General features: G+C 36.1%; 2 protein-coding genes across 3 annotated transcripts; both read left to right on the forward strand.

The window, feature by feature from the left end:
* Positions 1–1,013: 1,013 nt before the first annotated feature.
* On the forward strand, positions 1,014–9,173 carry LOC148677963 (uncharacterized). Of its 2 annotated transcripts, none has more exons than XM_088629100.1 (5): positions 1,014–1,171; positions 3,508–3,867; positions 4,833–4,946; positions 6,269–6,393; positions 7,001–9,173. In XM_088629100.1, the coding sequence occupies exons 1-5, from the start codon at positions 1,114–1,116 to the stop codon at positions 7,049–7,051; spliced, it is 708 nt and encodes a 235-aa protein (XP_088485226.1). In that variant the 5' UTR covers positions 1,014–1,113; the 3' UTR covers positions 7,052–9,173. The 2 variants fall into 2 exon arrangements, with proteins under 2 accessions (XP_088485226.1, XP_088485235.1); XM_088629109.1 differs by having other exon boundaries at positions 4,884–4,946.
* Positions 9,174–14,962: 5,789 nt separating this feature from the next.
* On the forward strand, positions 14,963–16,261 carry LOC148677964 (protein S100-P-like). Its single transcript, XM_088629120.1, has 2 exons — positions 14,963–15,180; positions 15,997–16,261. The coding sequence occupies exons 1-2, from the start codon at positions 15,043–15,045 to the stop codon at positions 16,123–16,125; spliced, it is 267 nt and encodes an 88-aa protein (XP_088485246.1). The 5' UTR covers positions 14,963–15,042; the 3' UTR covers positions 16,126–16,261.
* The last annotated feature ends 4,308 nt before the right edge of the window (positions 16,262–20,569 follow it).

Genomic DNA, 20,569 nt, shown 5'->3' on the forward strand with positions numbered 1-20,569 from the left:
ATTAACCTGACTTTGTGCTGGTTGTTCTTCTGTTGAACATGTTGCTTGCAATGGCCTCTCTTGTTCTGCCCTCTCACTGGACCATCTCGCCAGTCCAGAGCAAGCACCCTACACTGCCTTTAATGGGATTGAGACAGCCTGTTGTGTTAAAAGAACAGCACCTGACAGTAATACATCCACACAGAACAATGCAGTACAGTGACAAAAAAGAATGAACTTGTATTGAAAAAGAATGCCATATCATAGATCATAAAGCATCTTTTATTAATGAAAATATACCGAACAACAGTGTCCATTGATTCTTAAAACTATGAATTTGTATACAAATACTTAAAGACTCACAAATACATTACAGATCACTAAATATTATTAATTCAAATAGGCAGAAATACAGTGTTTATTAATTTATCATATATTTTGTCAGGGTACGACAATGAATTGTTATTTTGCGTATTAACATACACCCACACAAATAGTGTGTATTATCCAGCAGGACGACACGTGCATAGCTCATAATATTTCATTAAGTTGTGAGGTGAGAGAGGAAGTCTCCTCTCTTGATAAAGACTGTACCTTTCAAGAAAAAGGGTTACGAAACATAGAATCCGGATACACAGAACAAACGCAAAGAGCACAAAACCAGCATACAGCTGCAAGCTATACTCACATACCAGTCCAATAATTTGTTAAAAATACTGAATGCAAAGTCCTGTACAGGAGACTGCTATCGTCTCCAACCAGAACCACAGTTGCTGGATGGAACTGCTGATTGCAATATTCAATATCGTAAGTTGTAGTGTAATTTTCATCAATGTGGAAATAAAAGTTAATGCTCTAGAAATTAATCAAATTTGTCAAAATAAGTGATTTCACCACCTAGCCCTATGTGCTGTGAATTGATGCAAACACATTTCATACTACGTGTAGAGCATGCGTTTGTGGTTAATGTAGACAGCCCATTCGCAAGCAAAGAACAGTAGACTAAAGATTTACATCTCTGAGCAGACAGAGATGAGGATATGTGGTTTACTACCTTCAGAAAGACGTTCGAGAAGTGTGCTCTAGTGAGTTTAGCACAGTTCTGCCTGTGGCACTGATCAGCATTGTTTAGAAATGAGCCTCTTCACAGGACTGCTAGGCTGCCTACTCTTGCCCTCTTTGTCTTCCTTGGGTGAGTTTCTGTGGTACTTTCCAGTTTCTCCAATATCAAAATATTAATTTGTTTAGCCTTTATGTAAAGTAAAAATTATTCATGCTATGCTTGTTGTAATGAAAGCTGGGGATAACGTTCTTGTCAAAGGCACTTGAAAACCCTATGTGCAGATCTAAGCTTTCAAATAAACAACTGTTCCATATAATGCTCTGAAAAGTTCACAGGGTAACCCTTTATATAAAAAGCTCAAAATAAATGTTGTGATGTTTTTAGCAATTTACAGTTTTACATTCAATTACACTGTATTGTGTCTCCATAAATACCTACTTCCAAATATTAGAAAAATGTTCTTAACATGAACAAAAAGCCTATATACAGTAGTACCAACAATGTAGTTTCAAAGTGCAAGAATTATTTATAAAAAACACTTCAGGCTAGTTCAGCAGACCATTTTTGACCATTACTAAGTACCATAAAACCATTCTTGTAGGTTATCCTAACTGGAACCAAATTACACGATCAAATACTTGTAACTCTTGTTTTGCATAATTTCACTCCTTTACTTCTTCTCTTGCCATCTATTTCAGCTCCGAGGCTCCTCAACACTGGCTTTCCAAGAAATCTGCGTTCATGTTATTTTAGCATTTTAACGTTAATGTTAATGCTTTAAATCACATGTGAAAACATTCCTACTGCTTTACATTTATTGGAAAATAATATCACTAATGGATTTTCTAGGATATGTATACATGTTTTTTATAATACACTTATTGTTTGGATTATCATTATAAAAAAGTTTGTCACTGACATACAAATCTGAATGGACTGTGAAAGTCTATGAAAAGCTGTGTCAAAGTGAAAGTTATGCTGACAGGTCACATGGTTTGGCGGCCATAATGATTCAGTGAAAAACACTTGAACAGCCTCTTCTACAAAGAAAATGAATAAAAAACTGTATATGTACTTTATGAAGAAGGTTTTGTTATCTTTCAAGGCTATTCATCATAGGATGCTATTTAAAAGACATGGCCTTCTTGAGTGAGTCAAATTGAAGGCTAAAGGTGGTACATTATAACAAACTCACAAAACTTTATAAGTATCAATGAAACGTGACATGCTCAGAACACATTGCTTTGTCACTTTGCATGGTCACTACATTGGACTTCATGAAGAACATTTCAACCAACTCTCTCTCTGCGTGCACTTGACAGATTTATGTATGTTGAAAATTGCATACACATAAACAAATACATATTCTGTCTCAGATATTTGTGACATATCTCTATATTAGAATGCTGTACTTATGTGTAATCACAGAGGAATAGTGGGCTATGGGAAATAATGAATAATGAATAAATATAATGAATAAAGCTGATTGATCACATGATCTGGCCTCCATATAAGACTTTTAACCTGTCCTTCTTGTCAAATAAAAACTAAATTCGGAATTCTATACTATAAGGAGTACAGACAGGGACATGGTTACTATGGAATAGTACGGAATAGTAAAGGATGAACTCTGACATGCTTTAGTAAACATTGACCTTGTCCATGACATAGGAACCAGTAATAACGTATCCCAAAATACCTTTAACCTCTCCTGCAGGTACACTGAAAGAATGTCATATAACACATTTAGAGAGAGTGCAGACAGAACCATAGCTAAGCTGGAACACACAAAGAAAACTATACATGATGTATCAAAAGATGTCCTTGTCTGTGAAAAGTGATGTGTCAACTTGGCCACTGATGACCTCTGCATGCAGCTACTGTACATATTATTACAGTAGTGATGATGATATTCACTGACCAATATTTCACTTAATTTCACTCATGAACATCCAAAAACGTTTAACTAACTGATGAAAATAAACTATTGCAGATATGTTTGGTATGCGTGGTTTCTTGAGATTTTGCTCAAATTCATTTTCTACAAGCTTGTAACCTGGTGTGTGATGTTCAGATAGCCATACTGTTTGTCCAAGGTGTTTGTAATGTAAAACATATGTTTCATAGAGCTTGATGTGTACTTTAGCTAGAAATACTGCACAATTATAGAGGTACAGGAGCCCTTGAAGTTAACAATTTCTTACTTGTTTTATTTACATAAGAAAAAGAAAATGAAAAGTAGAAGAAAAATATACATATTGTATAAATAGATTTGCTGACATCAGTCATCAGAATACAATTTTGTATTCAGCGATATTAGTACCTGTAATAGTAGTGAACAGCTTTGGGCAGAAGGGTTTTGAAAGGTGCATAATAATGGAATTTACATACAATCAGAAACATCAGAAATTAGGATTTATGCATACGCACAACTAACAGTTTATTGTCTCTATTTTATCTGACAGATGCAAGTAAAATGAACATCACTAACTTTCCTGAGAGAATTACAGCAAGAGTGGGAGATTCAGTTCAGATGGTTTGCTGCTGGGAGACACAGCTGCAGAATCTTGAGCAACTAAGACTGGAATGGTGGAAGAACAATCAGTCTAAACTGTCATCTTTGAACTATAAGAAAGTGAAGGGGGCTCAGAGATGTGAAGAGAATAAATACACTTATTGTGTTTCCAGGAACTGTTCTGAGATGACAATTCCAAGTGTGTCTGAGAACGATACGGGATCATACTCATGTAAAATAATTATTGAGATCCCTATGCTAATGATGGCACAAGGACTTGGAACGACTCTAATAGTGAATGCAAAAGAAAGTAAGTTATTTAATCTGTTTTTTGTACCTTTAAAAATAGGGGAAAAAATTGCCATGTTGACTATTTTAATAAGTGCATATTCTGTACATTGTACGAGAACCTGAATGTGCAATATTTCTGTTTTTAGCCAGAAGTACTTTAGTGCTGCAGAGTTTGAAAGAAGATTTAAAATGATTAATAATTAACTTTTAAATTATTTGCTTTGCAAACCTAGTAATTATGTTAATTAGGAAAGCATACCAGGTCATAGTGGACCACCTCAGTAGTGGAAATAAACTAGATTAGTTTAAAACATTAAAAGCTAGTGAACATAACTTTTTGAACATAAACTGATAAAAGACGTATCTCAGCCTATCTTGCCAATTGTGAGCATAAAGAACATTAATCAAAAAGAAACCAAACATTTATAAAAATATTTTGTAATATATTTGTTTCATAATACTTTATACCACTTCTTTAGTTTATAGGTCCTTGACTATTAGCTTACCATATTCCAATTAAAAATTTAAATACATATTTCAATTTACAAACAGTACAGTGTGTCCATCTGTCTCATCATTACAGTGTTGCAGTGAGCTGTGCTCTAATTCAGTTTGAGAGGCCATCAAAATAACATGGCACAAGGGATATGGAATGGGTTCTTTCCAGGCATATTTGATTGTGTGAAAAAAAGGCACTTTAATTTACCTTACTAAAGCAAATAATTTGCTTTATTTATTATTCATTTTATTAATTTTGTATTTGCACTTTATTTAAACTTCAAATGTGAAATAAAAATATATCTGTTTCTTGAATTAAGTCATACTGTGAAACTGTCAGCTCCTTGAGAAATGTTTGGTTAGCTGGAGCCAACAAATGGAAATGATTATGTTGCCATCTACCTTTGAAACTAGTTTTATTTGATATCAGTATAAAAGCATGCATAATTTTAGCATTTCTTTGTCTTTCATTTTACTGTAATTTAGCAGACACACAGGGGAGCCCTGCTGTTCTTACTGTGTTTCCAATATTGTTAGTGTTACTGGGCGTGAGTCTTCTGTGGTACTGGAAAAGAAAGAAACTTATATCCTATGGTCCAGGTATGATCCTGCTTGTACTATATGAGCTTCTAAGTTTCCTGATTTAGTTTAAAGGAAGTCAACACTTTTTTTGTTTGAGATAAATATATATTAGGCATAAGACAACATTTATAAACAGAATTATATCTGTATGTTAATATTGAGGAATACATAAAACCCATGTTCCTTAGTCTAATTATATAAACTTTATATACTGGCTATTAAACTGCATATTTATCCATTCATATTTTGCTAAAATATTAACTTTATCAAACTACCATTATGATTGAATTCTGTAATGCTAAGCATTTAGAGTTTTCAAACATCCTTTTTGTACTGTAACAATATTTAGGTTTGGTTTAAAAATTAACAATATACTAATTTTTTAGAAGATTCCTTTTGAATTCTAAAAAAAACACTATGCAATGTAACATTGAAAGAAGGAATCTATTTTAGTTTTACAAGTTTTTAGTTTGAGTTAACAATATCACTTAACATGACTTAATTTTTTCATTCAATTTACACACACATCCATTAAAAGTTAAAATAAATGTGTAACGTACATTTTCAGGACCTCTCCCTGTGTATTTGATTAATGTGAAAGTGTTAATATACCGTACAGTATATGTCAGCATATGTTTTGCTCTAAACCTTCCAGAGTTTTTCCAGAGCCTTGCGCTGGTACTTACAGCTTACATAGCAGGGTGGTAACACGTCTTCCTTGCCAAAGCAAGGCTTATTAAATTAGTCATTCTCTTTAAGTAAATATAGAGTACAGCAGATCACAAATACTTCCTCTTCACCTTTCATATTTCCCCAGGATTTTATTATTTAGTTTCCCACCTCTTTACTCCCAGTCAACTCCAATTACCCATTTTCATGCTTTTCCTTGACAGCACCCCACCCCACAGCTAAAATCTTGTGTTCTTTTATTTTTTTTCTTTGCTGCACACCAAACTTTAACGCCTACCTGAACCTTCACGCTCTGACACGGCTCTGACCTCTTACAGTACACGTACGACAGATAAATGTGAAGCTTTTGCATTGCTCAAGATTCATTCCACGCAATAAAGCATTAAACCAATTTATGCCAACGTTTTTGTCACTCAACACAAAAGATGAGTGCATAAAAAGCATAAATAAGATAAAACTAGATTTAGAAGTATTGTTACCCCCATGAGATGTGGTCTTTTTAAAATAACAAGGTGACTTTCCATATTTTCCCTCCCACTGAAATAATGCTGCGGTAGATTAAATGGTGTTTATTAGAAGAAAGGAAAATTGTATTCAGTACAGAAGAGTTCAGAAAGCCTGGCTGTAACAGTTCTATATTTCCTTGGAAGGTCTGGCCCCTAGGATAGCTGATGCAGCACCTGGAGAATCACGGGCACTGGACCAGGGGGAGGAGGACAGGCATAATGAGATCATGGAGGAAAATTCAAACTCCTCTCGGGGCTCAACTCACTGGGTGAGTTACTGCTCAATCTCTCTCCCATTGAAGCAGCAGTATAAAAATGAGTATAACAAAATATAAAACAGAGAATCCTGGTCTCTGTGCTGAGAAAGCTGACAAGCTCGATAACACATACAAAATGCCTTATCTTTGTGGTGTTTGATTTGGAAAGGTCACGTTTCAATTTTTTAAATTCTATTTGTATGTTGTTCTAGTTCAATTTTACGGTGCCCTTCTATTTATGTGTCAATGTGCTGCCTCAAATTGATAGATTTATGCCTAAATAACACGTACTTCTAGATTCCTACAGAATTTTTTAAAGAATAATTGAATTTACTTTTAATTTAATTTAATTTTTGTGCTGCTGGCAGTGGCTTTTTTGCCCTTTTTCTGTATAATATCTGGACATACTTTAAAGATGGTACAGTACACACAGAACCTGAATTTTAACAAAAATAAAATTTGAATAAAAGAGTTATTGACTTCTGTCCACCCACCATTACTAATTCTTTCAATAATTAAAAAAATAAAAAAATACATTGATTGTGTTGTTTTGAAATAAGCTATAAATTACATAAATGAAGACTCCAATGTCTAACTGCTTTCTATGTACCTATTTCAGGCACTGTCTGCGATTTATGAATCCTTTGACTATTTTAATCTCCATGACTGAAAAAAGGAGAAGAGCAGGTTAACTCAACATTCCTGGCAGATGATGTGTACATCTTTTTAACAGTTTTATGTCAGTACTTCAGTACTAAGAACAATTAAACCTGTTCAAGAACTTCTGCAAGAGTTAACTAACAAATTTAAACAAAAACTGTGATGTTGCTGGAAATGACTACAGGGTAGGAGCAGTATGATATCACTTCGCTGTTTATACTTCATGTGAGATGAGGTAACAGGTGGAATTTGTTTCGTTAATCTGAAGTTTTCGGGTTGTACTTCAAACATACACTCTACACTGCAAATATAAAACATGAGAATATAACACGTGGTCATAAGGACAGCTTCATGGTATCTGATTTTGACAGAAAGATATCTAAGACATACAGAAAAAACAGATTTTGTTTGTTTTTTAAATACATTGTAATTAAGAAAAAAGTTTCCTTCAGAGATATTTACTATTGAGAAGCAATGTGAATTTTGTCGAAAGGACAGTTACATGGAGTCACTGGTGCCTAATAAACGTAAGTTGTTGCTTCATGATGAATGTACTTCCAGCTTCACCTGTGACTGTCGTTGCCAGGACTCTGTGAGTTGAGAGCCTGTCGTGTACCTGCTGTTAAAACACTCTCTTTCCCTCGCAGTCAAAGAGTTAAAATGTGCTCTTGTAGATGGAAATCTCTAGCTACCAAAAAAAAAAAAAACAATGTTCAGTGCCATGCAGATCAATGTGATAATCAACTGACACATCGGACTAGTAATGAAACAGTGTGGAAGTCCCCTGGCTAGTCTTACAGTGTAGACGTGAAAGCCACGTATGACCGGAGACTTCATATAAATTAAATTATTCACACGAGGAGATCAGCGAAGCAGCTGAGGACTCAAGTGCAAATCTCTGGGCCTCTGTGTTATGCAGGAGAAAAGGGAGATCAAGAACAGGCACTGTGCCACCAGCAGAACATTAACTCATACTGGAAGCACAGGGCAGTGTTACCTTTGTTTCTGAATGCTAATTTATGAGCAATTTGTTTGCTGTTTTAACTTTAAGTTTTAAATGAGTTTTTTTCTAGTTTCTGCCGCAGTATTATTTCCATAATATTGTTCTGCAGAATCTAAGGGTTTTTCGAAAACCAATGAGCATTCTTAGAAATAAAGACCAGAATTAAAATTAAAACATTTTAAGGTACAGTATAATAAATTGCGCTGGTGAGGTTTTTTTAGATTGAAATAGACAATCGTAATTATCAGATGAAAAATCATTCCAATTGCTCTAGTTCTTGTGCAGTTCAATATCTCACAGAATTGGTAATATTTGCCACCATGTGTAAAAATATTTGACACCTCTAACCATTCATTTACAAAAATAGGTGTGGCACTGTGTCACTGCAAATGTGACTAAAACTGTGTTTGTAGTTTCTTTCAGGTACAGGATGTTTAGAACAAAAATAAAAAAGTTGAGCTTGAACTATATTTCAGAAGATGGTGCAGATTTTGTACCACTGAGTTTGTACCACAGCTTATTTGAAATATATGCATCACAAGCATTTCTGGTGTGACATTGCTATCCATGTCTGAAAAAGAAAGAGTAGCTTCTTCTGTTTTGAAGAGCACAGTCTAATTTAATATTTTTAAAAGACTGCAAAGTAACTACTTTCAATATTTTCCCTACATTGTAAATTCAGTTGTGTTTTTCAAATGTATAGAAATTTTGCTATTAAAAAATAAAACAATTTTGCTTTTAGCATTTTTTTTCCACAATGCCAAACACTTCGCAGAAAGCATACTGATTTTCAAGTTCTTTGAATACTATTTTCATACCTTTTAAAGCGAGTGGCCAGTGCAAAGCTCAATATCGAATCTTCATTTAACAGGAAACTATAAAATAAGCTTGTTTTGCATAATTGTTCATGCAAAATAATGCATATGTGCAGGGGCTATTCTACCATAAGTTTTGTATATCTTGCTTATTTTAAAAAACACTTCACTTTGAAAAAGCGTTCCGCATTGTGGTGGTTGCGTAACTTCTCAGAACACAAAATAAAACCATGAAAGTGCTTCCTCCCCTCAGAAAGGCCAGTTAAAATGTGTTCATTCATTTTTGGTGAATAAAAAAAATTATTTACTTATCATGTCTTTCCTCTTGTGGGTCTTAAATCACAGACACCAAAAACTGACAGTGATCTTTTGAAACTATAATATTTTCTGGTTGGTTATGTACAGTAACAGGAGCAGTTTCATGATGTTGCTTTCACAACATCTATACTACTGTGAAACTGTACTAATTACTACTGTAATTTTTCTCATACTTATGCAATAATTGCATTAATATCAATTATATATCATTATTAAGTTTGAGGCGAAGGGGATCTCAATGGAAACTGTGGGCACTGAACCATATGGAGGTGTGAGAAAATAGTAGATCTACAATATACGGTAAGTAAGCTGATTTGAGTGCAAGCTTTCTTAACAAACACATATCACCACAGCAGTGACAGCAGTGGAGACTGATAGTTGTAACAGTTCACACTGGAAAGCCGTAAAAAGAAGCAAAATAAAAACTAAAAAAAAATGAAAACAATGAATTACTATGTACTGAAGCCACCGTAGTAGCAGTTAAAAAGAAACTAATCCAATATCCAGTCTGAAAACTGATGGGATGTTCGTTTCACAAGAAGTACTTTAATTGGAGAACCACCAAATAAAGACGTTCATCTTGAAGTCCTTCGGAAGGAATGACCATGCAGGTATCACATGCTACTGATAACAGTAAAGTGACAGTTCAAAGAGATAGGAAGAATGGTGAGTGGTTCAATAACATTATGCTGGGAAAAGCTTCTGTTACGGAAAGGAAAATCACTGACTTAATGTGCTGAATAAATAAATGAACACACGAGTTTGCCCTCGGAAAACAACTTTCTCTTCTTTTGTGCAAGTGTTTTTGTTCACACCTTATAGTGCATATTAATAGTCATGTATACTAGCATATGACAACCATAGGAGACATCAAGCCTTTTCACGTTTTCTCTTTTTGCTCACAATGTTGTGTTTTATTCTCATTCATTGCTGTAATAATCTGTCTCTCGCTTCTAAAAATCCACCCCAAAGAATTGGGTGAGCTGTGGAAACTTAGAAAGTCTCTTATAGGTCAGCAACAGGAAATGGAAATATGGTGTGACATTTTAAAAGCAATCATTATAATGACTTTCTGTTGAGGATGTGGCTTTCACTTTTGTTGTTTTATTACTTTTTGACAGTCAATTTAGAATGCTTCTAGAGCAAGAAAGAAAGATTTAATTTCATTATATGGACAAAATGTGGACAACAACTTACACTTACTACTTACTACTTACAGAACACCATGTCTTACAGCCGATCTGAATCTAACAAGAATTGTTTCACAAAAATTAATATTCTGCTTTCCTTGGGTAAAGTGTCAGTCACGTTAATTGTGTGCTTTGTAATTTCAAACATTCATCTTCTTCTATGCTCTTTTGGAGTGAGCGGTAGTCTTGAGAAAAAAATAGACAATCTGAGTGAAGGAGATTGCTTCGGAATACAACAGCAGAGTCCCAACCGAGGTTTGAGCCCACAAAAACACCCTTCTGAGTCTCTTTATGTGGATGTGATGCTGGATGAATCACTCAAATGTGGGCGAAGGTCGAAAGTATACCATGAACTAACTGAACACACCTACAGCTAATGATCCCACATGGACTCTTACGCAGTGTACTTAGGGCTGGCAGAGCTCAAGATATCAGTACAAATGCACATTAATGTTTAATCAAACAAGAGCATAATAGCAAATGCCTCTACTTTGCACTCAGTTCATAGTTCAATGAAACAATGAATCACAAGGTGTGACTCTCAGACAACTTCAGGCTCTTTTAGTCTAAACATCTGCCAGAATTTGGAGAAACTGTAATTTTGTATTTATATACAAATTTATATAATTATTTTATTTTGAGTGTTAATATACTTTTTAAAGTCCTACAAAGTATTGTATATGAACTAATTTGATCAAACGACCATATTCATTTTTTTAACAGTGAGCATTGTGACTTTCAAACTTTTCTCATACGGTAACAATATTTTGCTTTTCAAAATAAAATGTTACACAGAAAGCTCCTGGAGAATTAGGTTTGTTTTATTGGTCAAAACCCACTTATTTTCTGAAATAAAATATTGTTAACAGTTTTTGTTTACAGTTATTCTTAACTTAAATGTGACTATGAAACTGTTGAACAAACTGAAGTTTATGAGAAACAGCAGGAAATAGGTGAAAAGTTTGATAGCAAGAAAGTGTCATCAAGACAGGAAATCTATCTTTGTCTTTAAAAAAGATAATTCTCTTGACTTTCTTTCAGTTCTTATTGTTTTGTCTTTTATGTAAAGAAATCTGTTCAAATTAAAATCCAGATATGACATCATATCTTTGAAATACTATTTTTTAACATATTTTATATATACTTACTGTACAGTCATAGACAAAATGATGCAACCAACCATTAAACTATCTAAACACAAACATAAATAATCATTCTTATCCTGCATTTAGAGGAAAAGCAACATAAAAATAAAACAGGGTATTGCCTTATATATTGTTATCAGTTCTGCATTCCCGAAGAATCCAGTTATGGAAAACGCACATTATAATAGCCATTGACTCAATGGGAACTAAAGGGTTAAAGAGGGAAGTTTTTGAGAAACTACTATCGTGAATTCCACCACTGTGAAAGCAATGGAGATGAAGAGTGGGTTTTAGAGTTTAAAAAGTTTTAGGGTGAAAAACGTCATCAATTTTCTAAATTGAAATAGAGATCCACCCTGCAGGGTACACACTGACACAAACACAGACACACTCATACCAGAGCCATTTTTTCCAGAAGCCAATCAACCTATCAGTATGTTTTCGGACTGTGAAAGGAAATGGGAGCCCTAGTTTACACAAAGCATTGTAGGAGTATGAGACAAGCTACAGTACAAAGAAAAAGTCTGTTAACTCTCTAGGCGGGACCCATATTCTTCGACTTTTTAGGTTGAAAACATAACTAGATTTTAGTCAAAGCCTTAATAAAAGATTAAGATAACCTGATTAAACATAAAACACACAAAGAAAATAATATCTGGACTATTAATAAAATGATCCAACAGTGAATATCCTCATGTGAATAAGTAGGTGAATCCTTAGATTCAGTAACAGTTAGTTTTTGAAAGCCATAACTGAGTTGCTGAGTCATTGAAAATAACAAACGTTCTCAGTTACTTTTTGAAAGGACTACGAGAGATTCCAGTTGCCATTCACAGAAAAACAATCTGAAAGATGTAGATCAGATAAGGTATCATATCAGCCTGACAGACTAATGAAGAGATTAGTCCTTCTCCATCCATCTGATGGAGAGGCCTGTGGCCATATAAAGCTCAAAAACTGTATTAGTGCCATTTGCTAGACAGTGCTTCTGATGTTTGTTTCACACAAATTTACAAATACAGGGACGCGTAAGAGTGACCTATTCTGACACCTCAGAAACCACAGAAGCACTACATTTATTAAATAAGATCTATATTTATTTGCCATATACAATTTCTTGCATTAGGAATTTGTCTTATTGCATATCACAGCTTGCCCTCCATGAGACACACAAACAGGGAGAGAGAAGGTTGGGGTCAGAGCACAGGGTCAGCCATTTACACAGCACCCCTGGAGCAGTTGGGGTTAAGGGCCTTGCTGAGGGGCCCAGTAGAGGAGGATTCCTCTGCCAACCACAGGATTTGAACCAGCAACCTTTCAGTCACAGGTACAGATCCTTAGCCACAGTGCCACCGCTCCACCATGTGTTTATGCATACAATGGTATGCACAGAAGTTGTGCAAGAACTCCTAGGAGTTTTTTTTTATGTTAACCAAGAACATGATTTAACTTGCTGAAGCCCTAACTGAAATAATAACTTGATTTGATCTCTTAGGGTAGTTCAAGTGTATTTTATATAGTCCAAATGCAATAAAACTACGTGGAAGTGCATTTAAAACAGGAGATATTTATTTACATAGAGGATTGTGACAGTATGGAACAAGCTACCCAGCTACATTTTTGAAGCCAATATCCAAGAAACAGCCGGATGAGATACTTGGATCAATTAACTACCATAGAGTTTGGTGGGCCATGTAGCCTCCACTCCATATAGCCTCCTCCTGTAATATTTTTTATGTTCTTAAAAGAGCTTTTCCCAACCATCATAGTCCTGCTCCTTAAAGTACTAAGCAAACTGAGAACTACTACTTGACAATTCTTGGTCATGGTCAGTTAGTGACAGATTTGATGTTTCAGTACAAAAAAAATAGGAACTGCATTATGATGGCACATTACTGTCATTGTCCATCTACTACTGTATCAACAGATTCTGGAGGTATTTCCAGCTGAACAAAGTATGCAAAATCAACATAGTGAGTAAAACTACATACCCAGATCTTCAGACAACTAAGAGCTGTTGGTATCTACAGTACAGGAACTCTTGCAATGGTAATATCCTTTGTCTGCAATGCATTCCAGTTTGTTAGATATTAGTAAAGCCCAATGTTTTTGTGTCTCATCTGGCCCAAATTAGGAAACCATGGATTTAGTAGTACAAAGACATGAGGAGCCACTTTTGACCATTCTTTCCTGTCAATACAGTGTAATTCTTCTCAACTTTCAGTGTCATTGTGTGATTTTGTGTTGTTGATAGACAACCACTCACATTGATTTTAAACCTGTATTCCACTGCTCTGATACAGTTAGCAGTGCATATGTCATGTCATTTGCCAAACTGCTTTATAACATATGGTGTCGTGCCTACACAGCAAGCAATGAGCACAAGGCAGGGTACACCCTGGACGGGGTGCCAGTCCATCGCAGGAAAAGTGCAAGCCAATCATACCTATCAATGGGGACAATCAAAGCCAATCAATGGGTACAATTTGGAAGCCACAGTAAAGGCAGAGGGGGAAAATTTGGCCCAGACAATGGGATAACTCCCTACTCTTATCAAGAAATGTCCGGGGATCTTTAATGACCACTGAGCGTCAGAACCTCGGTCTAACGTCTCATTCGAAAGACAGCGTCCACTACAGTATAGTGTCCCCAGCACTATACCAGGGCATTAGGACCCACACAGACCACGGGACAGGCACCCCCCACTGGTCCCACTGATACCACATCCAGCAGCAACCATAGCTTACCAGGAGGTCTCCTATCCAGGTGCTGACCAGGCTCAATCCCGCTTATCTTCAGTGAATAGCCAGTTGAGAGCTGCAGGGTGATATGGCTGTTGTCTCAGTGCATCTTTGAGCAATGAAAGCCAAAGAAAAATAATCCCTTGACCTGAGAATGGATGGTGAATATACCTATACTCTTTACACAATGATTTTGCCTATTTTGCTAAAATATCTTGCCAGCTTATGGTGGAAACACCAGGTATTGATCACATAGGTGTGCTTGACTTGAATGTACCATATACCTAATCACATGTGACCATTAGACCTTTCTTTGCACATTGCAAGCTTGAGAAAAGAAAAAGCACATGGATTTATACGATATGTGTCTCCATTGTCAAGTAGGCCTGCCAATAAGCGGTCACCTAAAAAGTACAAATAGAAGAATAAAAAAACTGTAAATACTATTGCTATACTATAGCTTTGGTTGCCTAGTTACATATTTATCTTACGTGGGAGGAAAAAAAATTCTGAAAGGAGAGAGATTAACAGCTGTTGACACAGTTATTATTTTCCTATTATTCCTATTATTTTCACTTCTAATATTATCAGGCCACAGCCCTCTGGTGGCTAATACATACTATTTGCTCCCAGATAAAAAGTGATTGATACAACAAATAGCCATTGGCTGTAGAAACCCATATACTGCGTGTATATAAGTCCTCTTTGCTTCATTCTGTACGTTCACTACTAAGTCATACCTCTGAGGTGCAGGAGTCCCACAGTTGGTAGCAGAAGAAGCTAGTCACCATGTCTCAGCTGGAGAATGCCATGGCGATGATAATGCAAGTGTTTGACAAGTATGCCAGTACTGATGGCAAGAAGCAGACTCTGACCAAGGCTGAGCTGAAGACAATGATGGAGAAGGAGCTTCCAGCATTTCTGAAGGTGTGTGAGTGATGAGTTAATATCTCCTGGTCTTCGTGGTGCACAGTGTTGCCTCCACAGCTTCGATCACTTAGTATTATTTTTTTATTCCTTGGAAATCCAAAGGGTTAATTTTGTAAGTCAAGTGCTACCTGTGACACTCTTTTCTTTGATGAAAACACGATTCTTCCAACAATAATAGAAATGTTTATGTTGAGTCATCAATCAGTTTATGTTGATATCAATTTTGTAAGGTGATGTTACATACAGCACATTTTCAATGAACTGTTTTATCTTACAGACAACTTCTAAATATCTCTAAATACGCTTTTTTTTTCAAATACAAGAGATCTCTTCACTCAGAGACCAGACATTTAAAGTTTCCTTTGGGTTTTTTTATTATTCAATATAATAGTTCTTAATCCTGGATTTTTATATTGCAAATACCCCTTTTAAGAGCCTATCAGCAAAAATATTTGATACAAGAGCTGGATACATTCTGTTTTAGATTTTGTCAGGTGACTAGAAAATATATTGAGAATTTAATACAAAGGGCCTAGTATTAGTAAACATTTGTCACATATTTTCCAGTTCCATTGTGTTTCTGAAGTCCTGACAGATTCGTCCTTAAACTACAGTTCTTAATCAGTATCAGTAAAAGAGTCTTCCAACTGACAACACTGTATAATTTCCTTTTCCAGTACTTAAGCAGATGAGAATTATAAACAACATGATTTACGTGATGGAATGGAAATGCAATCTGAATTTAGAATTTAGAGACACAAAAAATGGGAATAAATGATTACACAAAAGCATTGATCTCCTATCTGATTGCAGGCTGCCAAGAACCAGGATGAGGCTGACAAGCTGATGAAGGCCCTGGATCACAACGGAGACTCAGAGGTGGACTTCAACGAGTTTGTCATCCTCGTGGCAGCTCTGACCTGCGCCTGTCACAACCGCTGACCTAGACTCCTCGCAAAACATCGACTGCAACCTGATTGGCAGTTTTTTTACACATTTGTAACAGTGCTCTTAAAAAAGTCAATTGTTTACATAAAATGTAATGAGAATGTTTAATAAAAGTAAAAAAATGTGAGAACTGATAAATCTTTCCTTTCCCTTTTGAAGTATGAAATCCTACACTGATGCAGTAGATAGTTTATGCTTTGGCTAAATCATTTGCACTGCATGACTTGAGCTCGGTTGAACATTCATGAAGTGACAACCCGCTAACCGAGCACAAACTTCGAGCCTACTGTAGTTCTGAAAGATGAGATTTTGCATGATAGAGCTTTCTTTCTTTCAGCCGATGGAAGACTCCCATGATTTTAAGGGATTGCGAGTCATGGTAAAAGCTGAATCGAAGTTTCAAATGGGCAAAGCTGGTCCTGCGCACACACACACACACACACACACACACATTTGAAATGCTGTTAACATAGGCATATTTGAACTGAAACAATGCCATTTCAGTTATTCGGCTAGATCCTAATAAAGACGAGAGAGACTAGATTCTCAGAGTGTATTTGGCGTAGCTCGACTGGTGGAAGAAAAATGTCTTCCTTACCAAAGAATGTGGCTGCCCAGACCACCTCCCTCGGTATTGTGAGGATTGAGCCAAGGAATTGTTGCTGCAGGGGTGTAGATGGGATAGGTTGTGGGGGTTATAAAAAAAATGTGCTACGGGAATCCTCAGTCACACACAGACGTGAAGAAATGGGAAATTAGTATTTTAGCTTGAATTTCTATTCTAACTTGGCTATAATTCAATTTTCTGAAATTATGTTAGCACACTTACCACACCTAATTAGTTTGACTATCCTACCATAAGTGTGGATTTATTCAATTGTATTGCACTATTTGGGTGAAAAACAACAAGAAAAGTTGAGGGAGGAATCCAATCAACCCATCTTGCTCATTTGGTAGTTTGAGTAGGTAGCTGCATCAGCATGCGTAGGCTGCAAAAGAGCAAGTAATTGGTGTATTCCACACTGAAAAGAGAAGAAAGAAAACATAACGTTTCGGCTGTGAAGCCTTCTTCAGTGTGTGAGAAAGACAGGGCAGACAGCAAAGATTAAATAGCATAGGAGAACAAAAGCTGGGAGAGTGGAGGAGGCGAGAGTGTTTTACAAGGAGTGCAGAGAAAAGAGTGCAGCTGCCCTTGTGGCCTGACTTTATGAGATCCCAGATGGCAAGCAAGGCTGGGCCTGGTCAGCGCTGCAATGGGAGACCTCTAAAAAACATGCTGCTGCTATAAGAGGTGTTAGTGGACCAGTAGGAAGTGCTGTTCTCTCTAGACCACAATTTCCAAACCAATACACCAGAAGGGGTAAGAAAGACACTGGGCAGCTGGAGGTGCCATCTTTCAGATTTCATTCACATCTAATTCTCAGCTGAGGTCTGAGTTCATGTGCGACAGAAGTGCTCTGCGGTGAAATGCCTCTGTCACAGGTGAAACTCTTGTGGGCAACTAAAGGATGTAAACAAAGGTGTTACACGATATTTTCTTCCTCTGCCCTAGGTGAAACGTGTGCCTTTCAGACTTGTTTCCATCATCAAATCATTGCAATCCAAATCAAAAGAACTTCAACTCAGTACTCAGTTACTGTCGCTGTCTTGTATGCCATGTGTTTGACTAGAGAAATGTGCCCAGATTATATGTGATGTGAATATACAAAAACACAGCTCTGATCAATAATGGTTCATTGAGAATTAGAACCTTGTTATTTAATAATCACTAATTAAAGAAGGCAACGCTTGTAGAGTTAATGACCAAATACAGCTTATGTCGAAGTTCTTGAACTATGGCCATAATAATAATAATAATAATAATAAAAAAAAACTTTATTTTATATAGCCCCTTTAAAGGTGGCTTCTCAAAGCGCTTTACAGAATGACAACAACAATAAATAAAAAGAATACACAAGATAAAACACAATTACAATTACAATATACAGAGGAGACCGTGATACTAAGAAATGCAGAGTGGTGAAGAATGGAACCAGTCTTGGGGGACAGTTAGACCAGAATTAGAAGAATTAGAATTAGAAGATCAAAGGTTGCGAGGTGGGGAGTAGGGTGATAATAGTTCAGACAGGTACTGAGGTGCTAAGCCATGCAGTGCCTTGTAGGTGAGCATGAGGATATTAAAGTCTACACGGAATTTGACAGGAAGCCAGTGCAAGGACTCCAGGATAGAAGTAATGTGATGCACTAGACCTGTTCAGGATTCTGGCTGCTGAATTTTGGACATACTGCAGTTTTAGATACCCCAGGGAGTAGAGCATTACAGTAGTAATGTGTTGATCAGCTTTTAGGCAACACAGTTAGTGATCCCATAGGGCATAGTCTAGCGATATTTCTGAGGTGAAAACAATATGTTTTGACAATATGCCGCACATGTAGGTCGAATGGGGGGTGCCAAAAGGCATGACTTCAGTCTTGTCATAGTTAAGATGAAGGAAATTTTGAGTCATCCAAGTTTTTATGTCAGAGATGCAATTAGATAGAATATAGACAGCCACATCAGTGTCAGGTTTGGTATGGATGTATATTTGAGTATCATCAGCATAGAAATGATAGCTGAGGCCATGTGATCTTAAACGTTGACCAAGTGGAAACATGTAAATGCTTAATATTGAGCCCTAAGGAACACCAGACTTAACAAGACCAATTTCAGACCTAAACCCATTAAGAGACACAAAGTGACAGCGATCAGTGAGGTAAGACTTGAACCATTTGAGAGCAGTGTCAGAAACTCCAAACACAGTCTCAAGACAAGAAAGTAAGATGTCATGGTCAACAGTGTCAAAAGCCACACTGAGATCAAGAAGGATGAGTATAGAAAGAGAACCAGAATCAGAAGCTATTAGTAGATCATTAGTGACTTTGACCAGGGCAGTTTCTGTGCTGAGAAGTTGACGGAAGCCAGATTGGAGGCGTTCAAAAAGGTTATTTGTCATGAGGTGGTTATGTAACTGAAATGTGACAGTACGTTCTAGAATTCTTGCAAGAACGGGTAAGTTGGAGATGGGGTGAAAATTGTTAAGATTGTCAATAGCCATGTTAGGCTTTTTTGGCACAGGGGTAATGGCAGCAGTTTTGAGGACCATAATCAATGTCACAGCTTTAAAGTAAAGATAATGTGACCACATAAGCACTAATGTTGTCATTAGAGTCATGTTATTATTGGCCAATCTGAGACTAGAGCACTGTGGGTAATGCAGGCTTCAGAGTAAAATTCCCAGGCTGCGACACTGAGCATCTGTTTAATTCTCTTTAGAAATAAAGGTAGTGAAGCATCTAATATTCAGACATCACTTGAGACAGAGCAAGAGATTAAAATGAGCTCAGAAACAAATATATACATATATGTAGGATGGCTGAAGTATATGTTAGGGGTTATGTTGCTGTTGTTAAGTGGAATATTACAGTGTATATATTTCAAGTACTAAATTTTTATATGTCAATCTTTATATTATGTTTTATTATGTTTTGTTACAAGCAATTTTAGTCATAATCCAGTGACAGTGTATGCAAGCAAGTATACCTGATTGATTCCAAGCATGGCAATTACACTCCATTGTTGAAGATTCTAAGACTTTATGTCAGGAAGAAAATAAAGATAAAATTAAAACCAATAGATATAGAAGAAAAAACAGATTTAAGTAAAATTCAAACCTGCGCAAACACCTGACTAATGGTGTTTAATGTAGCTTTGTACAGTCTGTGAAACCATGAAAAAGAAAATTGTAATTAAAGACTTCAAATCTTCATGAATTTATACACTTTTGAATCTAATGCATCTATAATAAAGAAAGGAAATAAATTTCCTTTTCATAGTCTAATGCAAAATATCATATTATCCTTATGGTTCAAGTACATTTTATTTTATGTGTTAAGTTCACCTCTTTTTGTTTCTCAGCCTGTGTAGTGGTTAAATGATTAAATGGTTAAAAAGCACCTTGTGTAATGAAACAGAGCCCCCTTCTGTTCAGAGAAGCAATAGTAAGATTGCTTGTGTGTAAGGACTCCGTTCCAAAGGATGGAGAACTCCTTCTTCAGGAAGATGTATAAGGTGACAGATTCAACTTAAAGATCAAAAGACTGTCTTTGAGCATTTAATGTGCAATGTCAAGTTTGTTAAACAGTAAATGCTAAATCTTTCATTTGATCATATTCACATATATTATTAAGTTACGTTCAAAACAATGGTTGCTATTTAGTTGAGTCTCAGTTCTTAAATTACAATAGACTTCTGTCATCAGAGAAACACAGAGTTCAAATTTCAAAAGGTTTGAAAATTGCAAGGATCCAGAGATCTTAGTATAAGACTTGAAATGTCATTCCCATTACTGTATCTCCCGGTTAGCTGGATTGCCACATGGTAAACTGAAAAAGACTCCTG

Source organism: Lepisosteus platostomus, chromosome 1, assembly GCF_059453375.1.
Source record: "Lepisosteus platostomus isolate fLepPlt1 chromosome 1, fLepPlt1.hap1, whole genome shotgun sequence".
In the NCBI taxonomy this organism is placed as follows: Eukaryota; Metazoa; Chordata; class Actinopteri; order Semionotiformes; family Lepisosteidae; genus Lepisosteus; species Lepisosteus platostomus.

What these genes read in the sequence shown, in the direction of transcription:
- LOC148677963 (XM_088629100.1), top strand. Translation starts at nt 1,114, where the DNA reads ATGAGCCTCTTCACAGGACTGCTAGGCTGCCTACTCTTGCCCTCTTTG. An exon ending in GCCCTCTTTGTCTTCCTTGG is followed by an intron (nt 1,172 to 3,507) that starts GTGAGTTTCTGT and finishes TTTATCTGACAG; the next exon opens with ATGCAAGTAAAATGAACATC. An exon ending in AATAGTGAATGCAAAAGAAA is followed by an intron (nt 3,868 to 4,832) that starts GTAAGTTATTTA and finishes ACTGTAATTTAG; the next exon opens with CAGACACACAGGGGAGCCCT.
- LOC148677964 (XM_088629120.1), top strand. Translation starts at nt 15,043, where the DNA reads ATGTCTCAGCTGGAGAATGCCATGGCGATGATAATGCAAGTGTTTGAC. An exon ending in AGCTTCCAGCATTTCTGAAG is followed by an intron (nt 15,181 to 15,996) that starts GTGTGTGAGTGA and finishes ATCTGATTGCAG; the next exon opens with GCTGCCAAGAACCAGGATGA.